The 16,748-nt window shown below is 35.0% G+C and overlaps 1 protein-coding gene across 1 annotated transcript in view; it reads left to right on the forward strand.

Annotated features, from left to right (window-relative positions):
• EPHB1 (EPH receptor B1) overlaps positions 1-16,748 on the forward strand; it is a 430,280-nt gene that overhangs the window by 248,261 nt on the left and 165,271 nt on the right. The window contains 1 exon segment of the mRNA XM_074302116.1: positions 6,685-7,020. Coding sequence (XP_074158217.1) covers positions 6,685-7,020 — 336 coding nt within the window.

Here is a 16,748-nt window from a genome sequence, read left to right on the forward strand (position 1 = left end):
GATTCCACCCACTTTCAAGATCACCAAGAGCCCCCATTATAAAAGGGCAACCCTGGAGTCCACGCTTTGCAGAGGTCCCAAGCATGGCATCCTTACACTGGTCATGTCAAGGATTTCTACCCACCGGAGCCACCCTGGCTCTGGTGTTTTCCTACCTTTTAATCTTACTTCCAAACTCTGCAATAAACAAACCTTTTTTTTATCAATCTAGGTTTTGGGGCCTGTAAATTCCTTTACAGGGGACTCTGTGCTGTTACTAGACTTCATTTAACTATGTATCCTTGTGCTGAACCAAAAGGGGTTCCCCCCTTTCCTAACTCTCATCTTTTTGGTTCCCAGACCGGGAATCGAACCCCGGTCTTGGCGGTGAGACAATTATTCATATTGAGTCAAAATCTACCTTCCTGCAATTTCCAACTCTTACTTTTGGTGCCTGACTTCTTTGAGCTTCCAATCTAATGATACCATCATATTCAAAACAAGAATTAGTTAAAATAAATTAGAATGTATAGATTGTGAGCAAAGATTGTCCCTATATATCTAAGACACAACAGTGAAATTATTGGACTTTCCAAGTAGTTATTCACTATTCATTATTTCAGGGACATCTTTCTGTTTATTGTTATGTAGATGGGTGGGAAATTCTTGAAAGCTTTTTGTAAGACTCTGATAAAAATTCTTCATGAATTCTGCCCTGTCAGAAGCAAACCTGAAAATTGTACTTTAGCTCAGGTCTAATGGGCTGCATAGAGTACTTGACTGATTTTCTTTCATGTTTTAATAGAATCCTATCTAACACTGGCTTTCTACTACAATGTTTTGTCATTGACTGATTCAACATATAATCCTTCCCCAGTGCCCCATGACCTGGTTGTTATTCCCTCATTTTATACATCGGCATTTGATTCCTGTCTCCAGTATAAACCACTTTACACACGGCCTCATTCAGTTGCAGAGTGTCATGTGAATTGATTCCGAATGCATTACTAATATCAACATCTGCTCGGGCAAATTCTTCCTGTCCAAAGATGATATTTCCAGAGGATGTTGTTTTTCTGTTCACTAAACAGTGAGAAAATTCAGGGACCTGTTACTCATGGTTGAACTCCTTTTTTTCTTCTCTGAAAGAAGAGTTCATCTCTTGAGACCATGTCCACTGGCTTGGTAATGTGGCATATTGAGCAGATTATTGTTTTCTCAGGGATATATGACTGACAAAGAACACTTGAGACAAAGGTATCACTTTTTTTTTTTTCTTTTTTTCTGAGGCTGGGGTTAAGTGACTTGCCCAGGGTCACACAGCTAGGAAGTGTTAAGTGTCTGAGACCAGATTTGAACTCAGGTCCTCCTGAATCCAAGGCTGATGCTCTATCCACTGCGCCACCTAGCTGCCCCCAAAGGTATCGCTTTTACAAATAACCCACCATAGAGACAGGGATAGGAATTGGACTTGTGATTTCATTAAAAAGAGAAAAATTCCCAGGTAAAGAAACTTGGCACTTTCTTCACAATTTAAAATATATAGAGCTGTCTGGGTGGGTAAATGACTTATCCAAGATTACAGAATATGTCAGAGAAAGACTCAAACTTAGGTTTTTTCTGGTTTCTAGACCAGGTTTCTATTCACTAGGAATAGTGCTTTTTAAAAGGTACTGCTTTTTAAAAGGTACTAGATGATCAAATGGCCACTCATTGGGGATATTATTGATGGCCTTCCTACATTCATACTCTTAGTCACAGAAAGAAGTTGATTTTGCTGATGTTCTTTCCAGGTGAGAAGGCTGCACTGATAAATCATCAGAGATGAATTCTATTCTTCTTCTTAGCTGAGAAGTCTGGAAAGAATAGCTTGGGGGTTCAAAATCTATTATTGGGTAGGACCAACATGTACTTGCAATGTCTTCTATCATCAAAGGAGTAGATTTCAATGTATTTTCCATAATTCTTATTTCACAAGCTAACCATTTCTTCATTAATAACATTGTCTCTATAAGCAACTGGGGACTTTCCATAAAACAGCTTTGTTATATCCTTACTTTGAAGAAATTAAGCCCTTACTTTCTATCCAGGAGTTTCCCAAACATCAGAACTCCTCTGGTTCTATAGAGGTCAGTTCTCAGGGGTGTTATGATCACCATCTTGGTCTCTAGGAATTCACTCTCCCTCTTTCACCTTCAGTTTTGAGGAGGCATCAGATGGTGTGAGATTTGGTGAATAATTCCAGGATTCCAGATTAACACAGATTTTATAGACAATGATTTTGTTCTTTGGAGATAATAATAGCACTCATCTTTCAGGGTTGTTGTAAGGATTAAAAGATATTTGTAAAGCACTTAGCAAAGTGCTTGCCACATACTAGATGCTTTCCTTTCCTTTTCTTTTTTCCCTTTCCCTTCCCCTTATGAGAATATTAGACCTGGTTGGACTGTGTAGATATATCTGTAAGAGCTAAGTACCCTGGCCAAACTTAGGGTAAGTAAGCATGGATGAATATAATTCAGAGTTCCATCCTCTGATTTCCTCACAGACCTGGTGATGTTTGGCTTAAATGAATGAATGAAAGGGTATATATCTTTTTTAAATTATTAAACAGTTTGCACTCTGCTAAATGCTTGGGATACAAATAGGGAAGCAAGACAACCTTTGTTCTCCAAGGAATTCATTCTAACAACACAGATAACACTCAGATGGTTTCAGCTCTATGTCAGAGAAAGGCTATGTGACTCCAAGGCACCAGCAGCAAAGCAGATTTAATGTCTCTTCTTTAGTATCATTTCCACTGATAAAATCATATTGGGTTCTGAGGTTGGACCACTTGGCAGTGCCAAGGATTTTGGTGGCAAGTTCCTTTTCTGGATATTGAAAAGTTATGGCTCTAGTACCTGCAGGAGCAGTTGCCAGGCTACATCTCCACAGAGATGACTTCTCAGCATGATGTCTGAGGGTACTGCGCTAGAAGCAGGTGAGGTGTCATTCTTAGGATTCTTTCACTTACCTCCCTGTCAGCAACATGTGGCCAGAAGTTAAGATTGAGTAGAGGTAAGGAAAGCACATTCTTTTCCATAGTGATTTTCTCTCAATGATAACTGAGGGGCTCAGGCTAGAAGAAATATATACCATATGGTACCATTTCCTAAGCTCTTAGGTTGAAGATCCTGTGTTATCTTGATTGGAAAGGTGATCAAGTGGTACTGGTGGTTTGATTCACCAAGACACAAGACATAAGCATCAAGAACTACGTTTAGAGGATCTTGAATCAGGAAGAGCTGAGTTCAAATGTAGCCTTAGATACTTCCTAACTGCATTATATAGGCAAGTCATTAAATGACCTTTGTCTACCTTACTTAGTTTTCTCAGCTATAAAATGGGATAATAATAGCACTTAACTCTCAAAGTTACTGTGAGGATAAAATAAAATAATATTTGTAAAACACTTTGCAAAACTTAAAGTCCTATATAAATGCTATTATTGTTTTATTATTATTATTATTATTATTATTATTATTATTATTATTATTATTACCTGTTATGAACAATTTTCCCTATAATCTGCCTCGAAGGGGTAAGAGAGAAAAGAGATGGTTTTGGTGCCTGACCTTTTTGAGCTTCCAATTTAATGATACCATGCTTAGGAATGTTTATCTATGTGACTCCCTTGTGGAAGGAAAACAAGTTCTTTCTTCTTCTTCTTACCTAGAAAACAAAGGTGTGAATGAGATAGTAGATGGATAAACTCTATTATGCACTGTCTACTTTGACCTAAGTTAAGATATTCCAGCCTGACCTTTTTGAGCTTCCAATTTAATGATACCATGCTTAGGAATGTTTATCTATGTGACTCCCTTGTGGAAGGAAAACAAGTTCTTTCTTCTTCTTCTTACCTAGAAAACAAAGGTGTGAATGAGATAGTAGATGGATAAACTCTATTATGCACTGTCTACTTTGACCTAAGTTAAGATATTCCAGCCTGACCTTTTTGAGCTTCCAATTTAATGATACCATGCTTAGGAATGTTTATCTATGTGACTCCCTTGTGGAAGGAAAACAAGTTCTTTCTTCTTCTTCTTACCTAGAAAACAAAGGTGTGAATGAGATAGTAGATGGATAAACTCTATTATGCACTGTCTACTTTGACCTAAGTTAAGATATTCCACTGCTCTGAGCCTCAATTTATTAATTTCTAAAATAAAAAGACTTGAATTACTTGATATCAAATTTCCTTCCAGTTATAACATTCTATAAAGTTTATGACTCTGGCCTTTTTGCTACTCCTCACACATGATCCTCACACAATATCAGATCTCTGAGCCTTTGGAGATAGTGTTCTCTGTGCCTGGACTGCCTCCACCGCTTAAGATCCCTAGGTAACCTCAAAGCTCATTTAGAGTACAATCTTTTATATAAGGTCTTTCCTTATCTCCATCTCCCTTCACCCATTCTACCATCCCTACCTACTGCCATGTATTTCCCCAAAACAAACAAATATTTATTTTGCATATATTTTGTATAGGGCAGCAATGTGGCAAAATGAACAGAAAGCTGGTCTTGGGGCGAAAAAACAAACAAACAAAAAAAACTTAGCTGACATCTGATCTCTGATATATACTGACTATAGCAATCAACCAATTAATAAACATTTATTAAGCAGTTACTATGCACCAGGCACTGTGCCTGAGCATTGGGGAAACAAAAAGGGACAAAAGACAATTCCTGTTCTCAAGGAGCTTACAATCGAATGAGATAGACAACATACAAACAAATATATAAAAAGCAAAGTATATACAGGATAAATAGGAAAAAAATTAACAGAGAGGAGACACCAGAATTTAAAGGGTCTGGGGGAGGCTTCCTGTAAAAGGTGGTATTTTAGCAGAACCTTATAGGAAGACAGGGAGTTCAGTGGTTAAATAGAGGAGGGAGAATATTCCAGGCAGAGAGGACATCTGGAGAGATTACCTGGAGCCAAGATGGAGCAATCAATATTACATGGAACAGCCAGAAAGCCACTGACAGTGGATTAAAAAGTTTGTGTCAGGGAGTAATGTATAAGAAGACATTGGACAAAGCATTCATTCTCAGCATAAGGGCAACTCTTAGAGTATACATTTCAATAAAGTACTACCTAACTTCCTTTATTAGGAAGTCCCTTAGTGTAAGCTCCTCATCAGTAATATCTTGGGTCCAGTTTCTATGCCCTGCCCTAAATTTTGTATATATCCATTTATACATACGTCACCCTATTTCCACCTCCACACCCCAGCCACAGAATGAAACCTTCTTTAAGGCAGGACAATTTACTTTTTTTTCTCTTTGTATTCTCAGTGCCTATCGTATTGTAGACATAATATATATGTGTGGATTAATTGGTTCAATGATTAGATGATTTCTGTAATTCTTTGTGGATCTGTGACTCTGTGATTGCATCCCAAATCATTTTATAGCTCTGAGAAAGCAAAAATATGATGAAGCAAAGGAAAAGGAGGGAGAGGAAATGAGAACACGCAAATCACAATAGGCGCAATGAAAATGTATGTTTCTAGATCAATTTTCAAAATGTGGTCCATGGACCTCTGAAGATCTCTGTCATCCTTTCAGAGAGTCTCCAATGTCTAAATTATTTTCATAATAATACTAAGATGGTATGTGTCTTCTCAAATAATCCTCCTTTTTCCAAAACATATCTGTGTGAGGACAGATTTTCTTCATATAGTTTAACCAAAACAATATTATCATAATAGTTTGAATTTGGAAACAGATATAAAAATCCAACTGTCTTCTATTAAATCAGACATTAAAGAAATTTGCAAAAATAAATAAAACAATTCCAATTTTCTCATGATGTTTTTGCTTTTGAAAATGTAGTTACTTTTCATAAAAAAGTGTTATGTTAATTTGATATTGTTTTTTATTTTAAATAAATTATTAAATAGGCATCTAAAATTTATACATTTTAACTTCCCTAGTAAATATCTATAGATAATATAAGCAAAACGTCTTGGAGATCATCAATAATTTTTAAGAATTTTAGGACTAAGGGGAACCTAGTTGGTGCAGTGGTTAGAGCGCAGTCCTGAAGTCAGGAGGATCTGAGTTCAAATTTGACCTCAGACACTTAATACTTCCAAGCTGTGTGACTCTGGGCAAATCAGTTAACCCCAATTGCCTCAGAAAAAACAAAAACAAATTTTAGGACTACTAACACAAAATAATATTAGGATCACTGATCCAGAGTAATTCTTTAATTTGTCATTTAATAAGTATATAGAATATATATTGTTAGAGTGAAAAAAAACTTTCTGGATCTTACCTTCAGGAATTTTATACTTAAGATAACAAGATGGATCATTTTATACATCTTTTACCATTTTATGAATTGAGACTTAATGAACAGGAAACTAGCATCAGTCATCATATTATAAGTTTTAGTGATGTAAGGAGAAGGAGCCCAGAGTGATAATTTTATAAAGAACATAAGAAAAAACTGGATAGTCTCGCTCTAGCCTTCCTTAATAGTGAAAATGTTAGATTTTTTTTAGGAAGAGAGGAACAAATAGACAAAATAGTATGAGGTGTTCTCAGGTGAGGTACGCATCCATATAATCATATAAAAAGTGTAGTTATGAAAGCCTGAAGAAAATTTTCTATCCAAAGGAATAATCTTTGAGCAATCCTTTCCTCCCACAGGTGTTCCCTCAGGTCCCCGAAATGTCATCTCCATCGTCAATGAGACATCCATTATTCTGGAGTGGCATCCACCACGAGAAACAGGAGGGCGCGACGATGTAACCTACAACATTGTCTGTAAAAAATGCCGGGCAGATCGCCGAAGTTGTTCCCGTTGTGATGACAATGTGGAGTTTGTTCCCAGGCAGCTGGGTCTAACTGAAAGCCGGGTTTTCATCAGCAGCCTTTGGGCCCACACTCCCTATACCTTTGACATCCAGGCAATCAATGGAGTGTCTGGAAAGAGTCCTTTCCCCCCACAGCATGTCTCAGTCAACATCACTACAAATCAAGCTGGTGAGTCCCAGAGACACAGGATGTGTTTCTTTGGTGTTTTGTCTTGTTGTCTGTCTTTCTGTCTATGTGTCTATGGTTAATTGGTTTGCTTCATCTGGTTCATCAGGAGAAGTAACATTCAAAATAAGACTTTTCTTGCATATATAAATAGTTCATAATATGATGATACATCAGACTTTCAGCAATCTACTGGGATAGCAAAGCAGTGTATTCAATATTGCAGAAGACATAATACATATTTCACTTATTTTTTTTCCAATATGAAACTGTGAGAGAATTTCTTCTTTTTAAGCATGAAACTCATGAGGCAAAATAAACAGAAAATAGAATGCCCAGGGTATGGAATTTAGCACAATTTCTAGCATATTAATAAATTCAATGAATATGTTTTGAACGAGTGAATGAATGGATGAAAAGACTTAGCAAGCACTTATTACATGTGATATACTGTACTGAATGTGCTTGTGCATGTGCCTGCATTGATTGAGAGGCTCTAATCACAGGTACATAAACCCTAATTTAATAGTAATCTAACTAAAGATGATTTCCAGAGAAGCTTAAGATAAATACATAGCATTGTATTCATATGTTACTTGGAAGGAATTTGGCGATGTTCCTGGAGAACTCAAATTATGAGACTAGATTACCCTACATTTTCCTTTTAAAAAGAAATCATAAAACATCTTCCTTTTCTGCTTTTTTATTTCATATCTCTTTTGTTTTCAAATATTAATTATACTCTTCATTTTTTCTCATTCTCTGCCCTTAATCCAGTTAATTTCTTTTCCATTAAATTTATTCATTCAGTCACTCATTCATTCAAAAATATTTATGGAATATATACTATACACTACTTACTGTATAGGATCTGTGCTGGGTGTTTTCAAGACAAAAATAATTATAGAACATTACACAAGACATATTCATTGTTTTCTAGGATCTAGGTGGAAAGATTCATAAAGACATATAATGAAATAACTCTGACACAAGAGAATATATAATAAGGACCATATTGAGGTCAGGGTGGTTACTGATGGTTTCAAGAGTGAATTGAAGTTTACACCAACCCAAAAGCTATTCAAGCCAATCCCCAGCTATTAAATCTATCTCTCTGGCACATGTTGTTGTTGTTGTTCACTTGTTTTAGTTGTGTATAGCTCTTTTTGACTCCATTTTTGGCAAAGAAACTGGAGAGGTTTGCCATTTCCTTCTACAACTCTTTTATAGATGAAGAAACTGAAACAAACAGGGTTAAGTGACTTGCACAGAGTCCCACAGCTGGTAAGTATCTGAGGCCAGCTTTGAACTCAGGAAGATGAGACTTCCTAACTCCAAGCCTGGCTCTCTATCGAGACATGAGAGATCCTGCTCTGAGTGGTTTATATCATTATCTATTTTTTCCATGATAGGAAATGAAGAATGATCATGGAAGGCCTTTTCATAGGCCTTTGGTTTGAATTAATCCTTGGAACAAGAGTAGTATTTCAATAGAGAAAAATTTGGGGGGCATTATAAGGTAGAAGAAATACTATAAGCATAATGGTTTCCTTCATTCCTCCCTCCAGGTTTTCCTTTTTTCTTCTATTCTTAATCTTTCCCCTTTTCTTTCCTCTCTCATTCCCTACTTTCCCAATATACTTTTCCTTTCCTTCCTCTATTTGTTCCCCCCTCCCCTCATTTCCCTATTCTTTTACTTCCCCTTCCCCCATCAAGGTCTCTTTCTGTCTATTTAAATGCTAAGCATCTTTGATAGTAGATGATTCTTGGCAATTGATTGTCAAGATAGAGAAGAAAAAGAGGTGTTATAGGAGAGTTTTTACTGTGCAGATGGTTGCTTTGAGGTGGTGTGTGTGTGTGTATGTATGTTCATGTGTGCATGTTTATATGTATGTGTATGTTCACTCTTTTTCTGCATACATGTGGAATGATAAAATAAAGGTAGAAGTGTGGAACCCTCCAGTTGGTGATCACAGCCTTCACTGCCATGGAAACAAAGGTCATTACAATCTATCCTGAGAAAAAAAAGGAAATGATAATTCTTGCATTATGTTGAACATGTAACACGGGCAGCCTTTGTTAACAGTATTTCCCTTGGAGAGTTTAAAGCAGAAAACTGGCTTAAATATTTTAGTATCCTAGCTTCTGGGAATAAGAATTCTGTCAGACTGTCATGTTATGTTGGTGCTTGGCCGTCATTTCAAACTTTCTAACCATGCGCTGCCACTTAGATCTATTAGCTTTTATTTCTGTTCCTCTCTCCATTTTTCCCCTGTTATTCCCAAACTGTCCATCTGCTAATTTATGCATGTGCCTTCCATGATGAATCTGAGGAAATACATGAGTATTACAAATATTTATTTTTAATTTCCATCTATCTGCTTATGCATTGATAAATTTCTCAAATTCTTTGTCATCCATCTACCTCTATCATTCTTTGTTTTCTGGTCAACTCTCCCTTTTTCAGTCTCTTCAGTTCCTTCTCTACCTTCACTGCTATCTTTCCTTTGACATGCTGGCATTTTATCATGGGAATGTTTGCCCTTAAAGAGAGCTTCATCATTGCTCAGCTGTGACACTTGGATAACCCACTACAAATAGAAGAGTTATATGTTGACTGAAAACAAAGATGTGTGCCAAGTGGGTATATATAAGGATGCTTGTTTGGGAGACAGAAAGGGGAAGGTCAGTTGGATTTCCAATGACAGATTTTGAGTATTTTTTCTACAGTTGTTTCTACAGTTGTTTTTCCTTCATTTTTGTAGAGAACCAATGGCATCCCTAGTGGTGACTTGACTTGAACATAAATTGGATTTAAGTGAGGCAGGATTGCACAAAGATGTTGGTCTCACTCTCTTTTCCTGAGTCATTGAAATCCAGTGACATAACAAAAGTCAAGGCTACCAGTGATAGCTTGGGATACAGTGGATGACCTGGATCCTAGGCTAAACACCATTTGGTCATTGTTTGGATTTTGATTGATTTAGTCATTTCTGCTTTAGCCAGAAACCCTTCCAGATTTTTTTTAAGATTTTATTTTGACCAGGTGAAAGAGAAGATTTTTCTTTTTTGCCTCATTTGCTACCTAGCCTTAATCACTAATTGGGTGTTGCCTGAGTCATATTGAGACCTGTTGAAGAACTTAGCTTAAAAAGGCCAAGGTCTCCCACTGCATCCAGGGCCATTTCCAGACAATTTGACCTATGTCTTGCCATTGGATCCAGATGGCTCTGGACGGGAAAGTGAGGCAGGTGATCTTGCACAGCCCTCCCTCCCTCACTTCAATCCAGCTCACTTGCATGTCATATTATCACCTCCCTGATGTCATGGTCCTTTTGGAGAAGAAAGGATAAAAAAGAATAATAACAACCTCTGTATGATCTATTTGTCTTCAATGCCTGACCAAGCTCTAAACACTCCACAGCACCTGCTTCAGCTGCCTTCATGGCCACTGGAACAAATTATTCTCATTTATCTACTCATCTGGGAAAGGTCTTCACATGCTTGGAGCAGATGCTCCTCTACCTCTGATGGGCTTGAGGCCTATCAGTTACCTTCAACCTGGTTTAGTCCATCTCTCAAGATAGTTTATTGGGGTTTGGAATTGATAAATCTCTTTGGAGCTAAAGGCGAGAGGTGGGTTAATCAGGTGGACACCAAAGAAGGAAAAGCAGCCCTGAAAAGGGACCTACAAGCCTTCACATCAAAGGTATCAGTTCTTTTGAACACCTCATATACTCCTCTTTCTACATAGTAAACAATCACAGGTGTATTCTTTGTCAGTAATTGCTCATTATTTAAATCTTTTTAGTGGAAGAGTATGATATTTTTCTGAAGTAGGAAACAAAAAACCTAGTTTTTAGTTCAAAAGTCTCAGTAGCTGGAAGGAACCTGAGAGATTATTCAGACCAACTCCCTGATTTTGCAGTTAAGGGATTGAAAACCCAGGGAAATGCAATGATTTCCCTAAAGTTACAGATACAAAGTGTGATATTAACATAATATAATATAATATTTATTCTGAATATATTAATTTATTTTATAGTATATATAATGTATAAATAGAATATATATTATAATAAATATCACATTATTATTATAAAATGAGAAAATGAATGCTCAGAGGATTATAATCAGAATTAGTTAGCCTCAGTGCAGAAATGAACTCCATAACTAGCATTTTATTCCTTATGCTAGTCTACCTCAGCTTTTTTGGGCAAGTCATTTAGGAGATCAAGTGGGAAAGAACCTTGAAGATCATTTGATCCAAATAACTCACTTTATAGATAAGGAAACTTGGGGTAGGAGTAGTAGTGGGCAAAATAAATTGACATGTTTATATAATTAAAGTTACAGACCTCGGATTAGGAGTCTATTCAATACTCTTGTGCTAACATCACATAGTTTCTCAGTCCTGTTTCCTATTACTTAATTTTACCATCCACTTAAGTGAAGGTTTTGTTTTGTTTTATTTTTATGTTGTTGCTTTTCCTAGACCTGTGATTTCATTGTATAGAAAGTTCCAAGTAAAGATCTTTCTCTACCATTGCATAGGGGTATTTTTTGTTTTTGTTTTTTTGCATTTTACAAAGAAGAGCTGCCTGAGGACAATGAGAATTTATGTAACTTGCTAGGGTCACACAGCCAGTAAGTGATAGTGTGTCAATGGTGAGACTTGAATCCAAGCCTTTTCTTTTCTTTTTCCTAGAAAAATCATAGGCATTTTTATTTAGAGGTACATAGATGATCATGGACTGTTTTATTTTGTCCCATTTAAGTGATGCATCATTCATATTCAACCCCATTCGTCCATCTTACAGTGCAGATAGACTTAGGAGATTAATGAGAGAGATCTTTTTGAGGTGGTTGGTGTTGTAAAAGGAATATATAATTAAATACACTCAACAGAAAAACAGAAATACTCTTTTTTTTCAATGTTTCCCTCTGACACCAATTAAGTATTTAAAGCAGGTTCAAGAAACATGAAGTTTGCCTTGGGAGAATTGTGAAGACTTTCTCCTATCATTGAGCAATAACAAAGTTAGTGAAACTTTTTAAAATGAAGGACAAATGGCAGGATACTTCATTTTTCCCAAATCCATGAATATTCCTCCAGTTGAAGAAGTGGTTCCCATCTATGGAACCCAGGCCTTTTCTACTTTGCTATATTTCCTATCTACTTTGTGAAATAGTTCATTTTATAAACAGTGTTTTCCATAAACTGGATTTCAAATTCTTATTTTCAGCCATATCACTATCAAAATGAAACATTTCCAGTTCTTTACCTTTCTGACATTGTTTCTTCATTATATAAAAATGGATACAATAATACCTATACTTTCTTTTTTCTACAATGTTATTATAAGAATCTAAATTGTGCAATCCATCACCATAATTTTTTTTACAAATGTGTTTTGCTGTTACTATATGTTGAGGATGATTATAACATATTTTAGTCATAACATAAAACATATACATATATAAATATATATATATATACATATGTACGTATGTATATATATACATATATGCATATATATATATATTCATAATGTCCAAAGATCCTTATCCTGATCCTTCCCCTCATTTATGCTGTATATTACGGCATTGCCATCTGCAAAACATAATTGGCAGATTAAAGTTGCCCTTTGAGATCTTCAGATTTAGACTGAGTGTCCCCTAAAGGATAGGAATGGCTGAATGCTTTCTCAGATCCATTGCTTGGCTCAAATCCAGAGAGTAAGGAGGTTGTACACGTGTATGGGTTGTGATGTTTTCTTGCATAACTTTACCTTAAAATTAGCACTTTGTTTCTCTGCAAAACCTAGTGATTGGAAGGAATTGATGTCATGCTTTAGGCACTGCTAAGAGTTTTGGAATTGGAGTCAAGGGATGTGGATTGAAATCCAGCTCTGTCATTTATTACCTGTGTCACCTTGTAATGAATAAATGATCAAATGAACAAATGAATAGATGAAAAGTCATTTATTAAGAGCTTATTATGGGCCAATGACTATGCTATTTACTAGGGATACTGCAAAGGCAGTCCTTGCTCTTGAAGAGTTTACATTCTATAGGAGAGGTATTGCATATGGAAGAGGAAGGGATATCTTGTTCTACATTATAAGTTAATGAGTGGAACAATAAATTGACACACTTCAGCTAAGAACAATGGCAGAGTTGATTTGATCATAGTTCAAGTCTCAGAACTTCAGATTGAGATAGGGAAGGAAAGGGTAGGAACATAAGACAAAAAGGCTATTGGCAAGGAAAGTTGGGGTGGGGATGGGGAAGGGAAAGTAAAGTAAAGCATGACTAGGAAGTTCCTGAAAAAAAGATCCAAAAGAGGCAATTATCAAGAGTCTATTATTCAAAATTTCTGGGACTTGATCTACTTATATGTAAAATTTGAGGTTTGAACTGGATCATTTCTAAGGTCCTTTAAATCTATGGCCCTGTAATCCCATCATCCTAATAATAATCTATTTGGGGGCCTGTATACAATCTGATTTTTCCATCCCCAAGATCTCCATTTAAAGGGCATCAATTATACTTTTCTGATCACAAAATTCACTCTGGAGCACGTTATTAAAGCCATTACTTCTTCCATGAAGCCATATCCTTCTCCCCAACCCCCACTCTATATGAAAGTCAAGGCTTTCCTAATCCCTCTAAATTCTAATGCCTACCCTTGTTTGAATATTTCCAATTTATTCTATACAAAATATATGGCTTGTTGATAAATAATTGTTTGCAAGTTGTCTTATACATTAGACTATAAGCTCTTTGAGGAAAGAGATTTTTTTTTAATCTTTCTTTGTATCCTCAGTACTTGATACAGTGCTTGAAATATAATAAGTACTTATTGACTGATTGTTTAGACCCCTAATAATAATTTGTATGATTCTTTCCTTTGCTTTTATTTGATAACCTCTTATATGTCAATTACATTTGGACATATTTCTCCTCCCCTCCCCATTAAAGGATAAGCTTTTTAGAGCATTCTATCTCTGTTCCTAGAAAAATGATTTCCATATAATAATCTTAATAATTATTCATTGAATGGAATTGGATTATATCTTTACACATATAGCATTGAAAATAGTCTTAGAGACCAGCCCACCAGCCTCTTTTTTTTTACAGATGAAAAAACAGTCTCAGTGAACTTGTCCAAGACTGTTTAAATAAATAGTAACTATTCCAGGATCTGAACTAAGATCCTTCATATTTAGGAGTTTTTTCATGTCATGATCATACCTAACTTTTAGCTAATTTTTTTTCCTCCAGTGTAAAGAACAATGATTCTCTCACAGCTCTGATAAATATGTGGGTGTATAGATGTTGTTTGTCCTTCATTCTTGAAGGACATAACATCAGGGAGACAATGTCATTTCATGCAAGTGAATTGGATTGAAATGAGGGAGAACTATTCAAAGTTACCAGCCTCATCTTCTCTTCTGAAAACATCTGGACTTGAGATCAAGAATTTCTGGTTTCAAATCCTACCTCAGATTCACACTAACTGTGAATTTTTTTAACTTCCCCTATAGATAACAGTAGGGAGAGAGGAACTGATAGAAGGGAGGGTTTATTGGGGAAGTTAATGATCAGAAGTAAAACACATATGAGGAAGAAAAGGGTGGGGAATGAGGAAGGGAGATAAACAAGCAAAGAAAAATAAGATGAAGGGAAATACACAGTTAGGATTTTATAAATGTAAATGGGATAAACTCACCCATAAAATGGAAGCAGATAGCAGAATGAATTAGAAACCAGAATCCTATAATATATTATTTACAAGAAACACATTTGAAGCAGAGAGATACACATAGGATAAAGATAAGGGGCTGGAGCAGAATCTATTTTGCTTCATTCAAAATAAAGAAAGGGTAGCAATCATAATATCAGTTAAAATGAAAGCAAAAATAGATTTAATTAAAAGAGATAAAGAAGGAAACTATATCTAGCTGAAAATATCATTGACAACGAAGTCATATTAATCTTAAACATATATTCACCAAATGGTATAGCATCTATATTTTTGAAGGACAAATTGAATCAGTTACAGCAGAAAATAGATAATAAAATTATACTAATGGGATACATTAACTTTCCCCTCAGAACTACATACATCTAACCAAAAGTAAATAAGAAAGAAATTGAGGAGATGACTAAAATTTTAGCAAATTTAAATATGGTAGTTCTCTGGAGAAAAAGCAATGGGAAAAAGAAAGGAATATAATCTTTTTCTCAGCAATATATGGCACCCATACAAAATTGATCACATAACATAGAACCCTCACAACCAAATGCAGAAAAGCAGAAATACTAAACACACTCTTTTCAGATCATAATGCAGTAAAAATTACATTTAATAATAGAAAATGGAAAGATATTGAAATTAATTTTAAAATAAATAATATAATCCTAAAAAACCCAAGTAGTTAAAAAAATAAATCATAGAAACAATGGATCATTGCATTAAAGAAACTGACAAAAATGAGAAAATATACCAAAATTTGTGGAATGTAGCCAAAGCTTTACTTAAGGAAAATTTTATATCTCTAATTGCTTACATCAATAAAATAAAGAAAAATATCAATGAATTGGGCATGCATCTAAAAAACAGTCAATTAGAAAAAAGAATAAATTAAAAATCCCCAATTAAACATGAAATTGGAAATATTGAAAAGTCAAAGAAGAAATTAATAAAATTTAGTAAGGCAAAGTCATTGAACTAATTAATAAAACTAGAAGCTGTTTTTACAAAAAAAATGCAATGAAATAGATAAATTATTAGTTCATTTGATTTTAAAACAGAAAGAAAAACCAAAATATCAATATCAAAAATTAAAGGAGTGAATTCACTACAAATAAGATGAAGTTAAAACACTTGGAAGGAACTATTTTTTGCCTGTTTATATGCCAATAAAATTGCCAGTCTAAATGAAATGGATGAATATCTACAGAAATATGAATTATCCAGATTAACAGAAGAAGAAATAGCCCAGTTAGAAAAAGATATTGAACAAGTAATCAATTAACATCCTAAGAAAAAATCTCCAGGAGATGGATTCATTTGTGACTTCATTATGACTTCTATCAAATATTTAATGAACAATTAATACCAATATTATATAAAATATTTGGGAAAATAGGCAAAGAAAGAGTCTAACCAAATTCCTTTTGCAACACAAATATGATGCTGATACTCAAACCAGGAAGGGCCAAAACAAAACAAGAAAATTATAGACCAATTCCCCTAATGAATATTCATGGAAAAATTTAAATAAAATGTTAGCAAAGAGATTACAGCAATATATTACAAGGATCATACCTGGTGGCATTTATATCAGGAATGTAGGGCTAGTTCAATATTTTAAAAATTGGTATAACTGACCATACCAATAATAAAACCAACATAAATCATATGATTATCTCAATAGCTACAGAAAAAAAAAAGTGTTTAATAAATATAGCATCCATTTCTATTAAAAACCCTAGACAGTATAAGAATAAATGGAGTTATCTAAAATCTTCAGCAAGCATTATATGTAAGTGGGATAAAATAGAAGCTTTCCTAATATAATCAAGGATGAAGTTAGGATGCCCTATTTCACCTGTTATTTAATATTGTATTACAGATGTTTTCTACAGCAACAAGAGAAGAAAAAGGAATACAATTTAAAAGTTGCAGGATCCAAAATAAACCCACATGAATCGTCAGCATT

The sequence above is a fragment of the Sminthopsis crassicaudata genome, chromosome 3, assembly GCF_048593235.1.
Source record: "Sminthopsis crassicaudata isolate SCR6 chromosome 3, ASM4859323v1, whole genome shotgun sequence".
Lineage (NCBI taxonomy): Eukaryota > Metazoa > Chordata > Mammalia > Dasyuromorphia > Dasyuridae > Sminthopsis > Sminthopsis crassicaudata.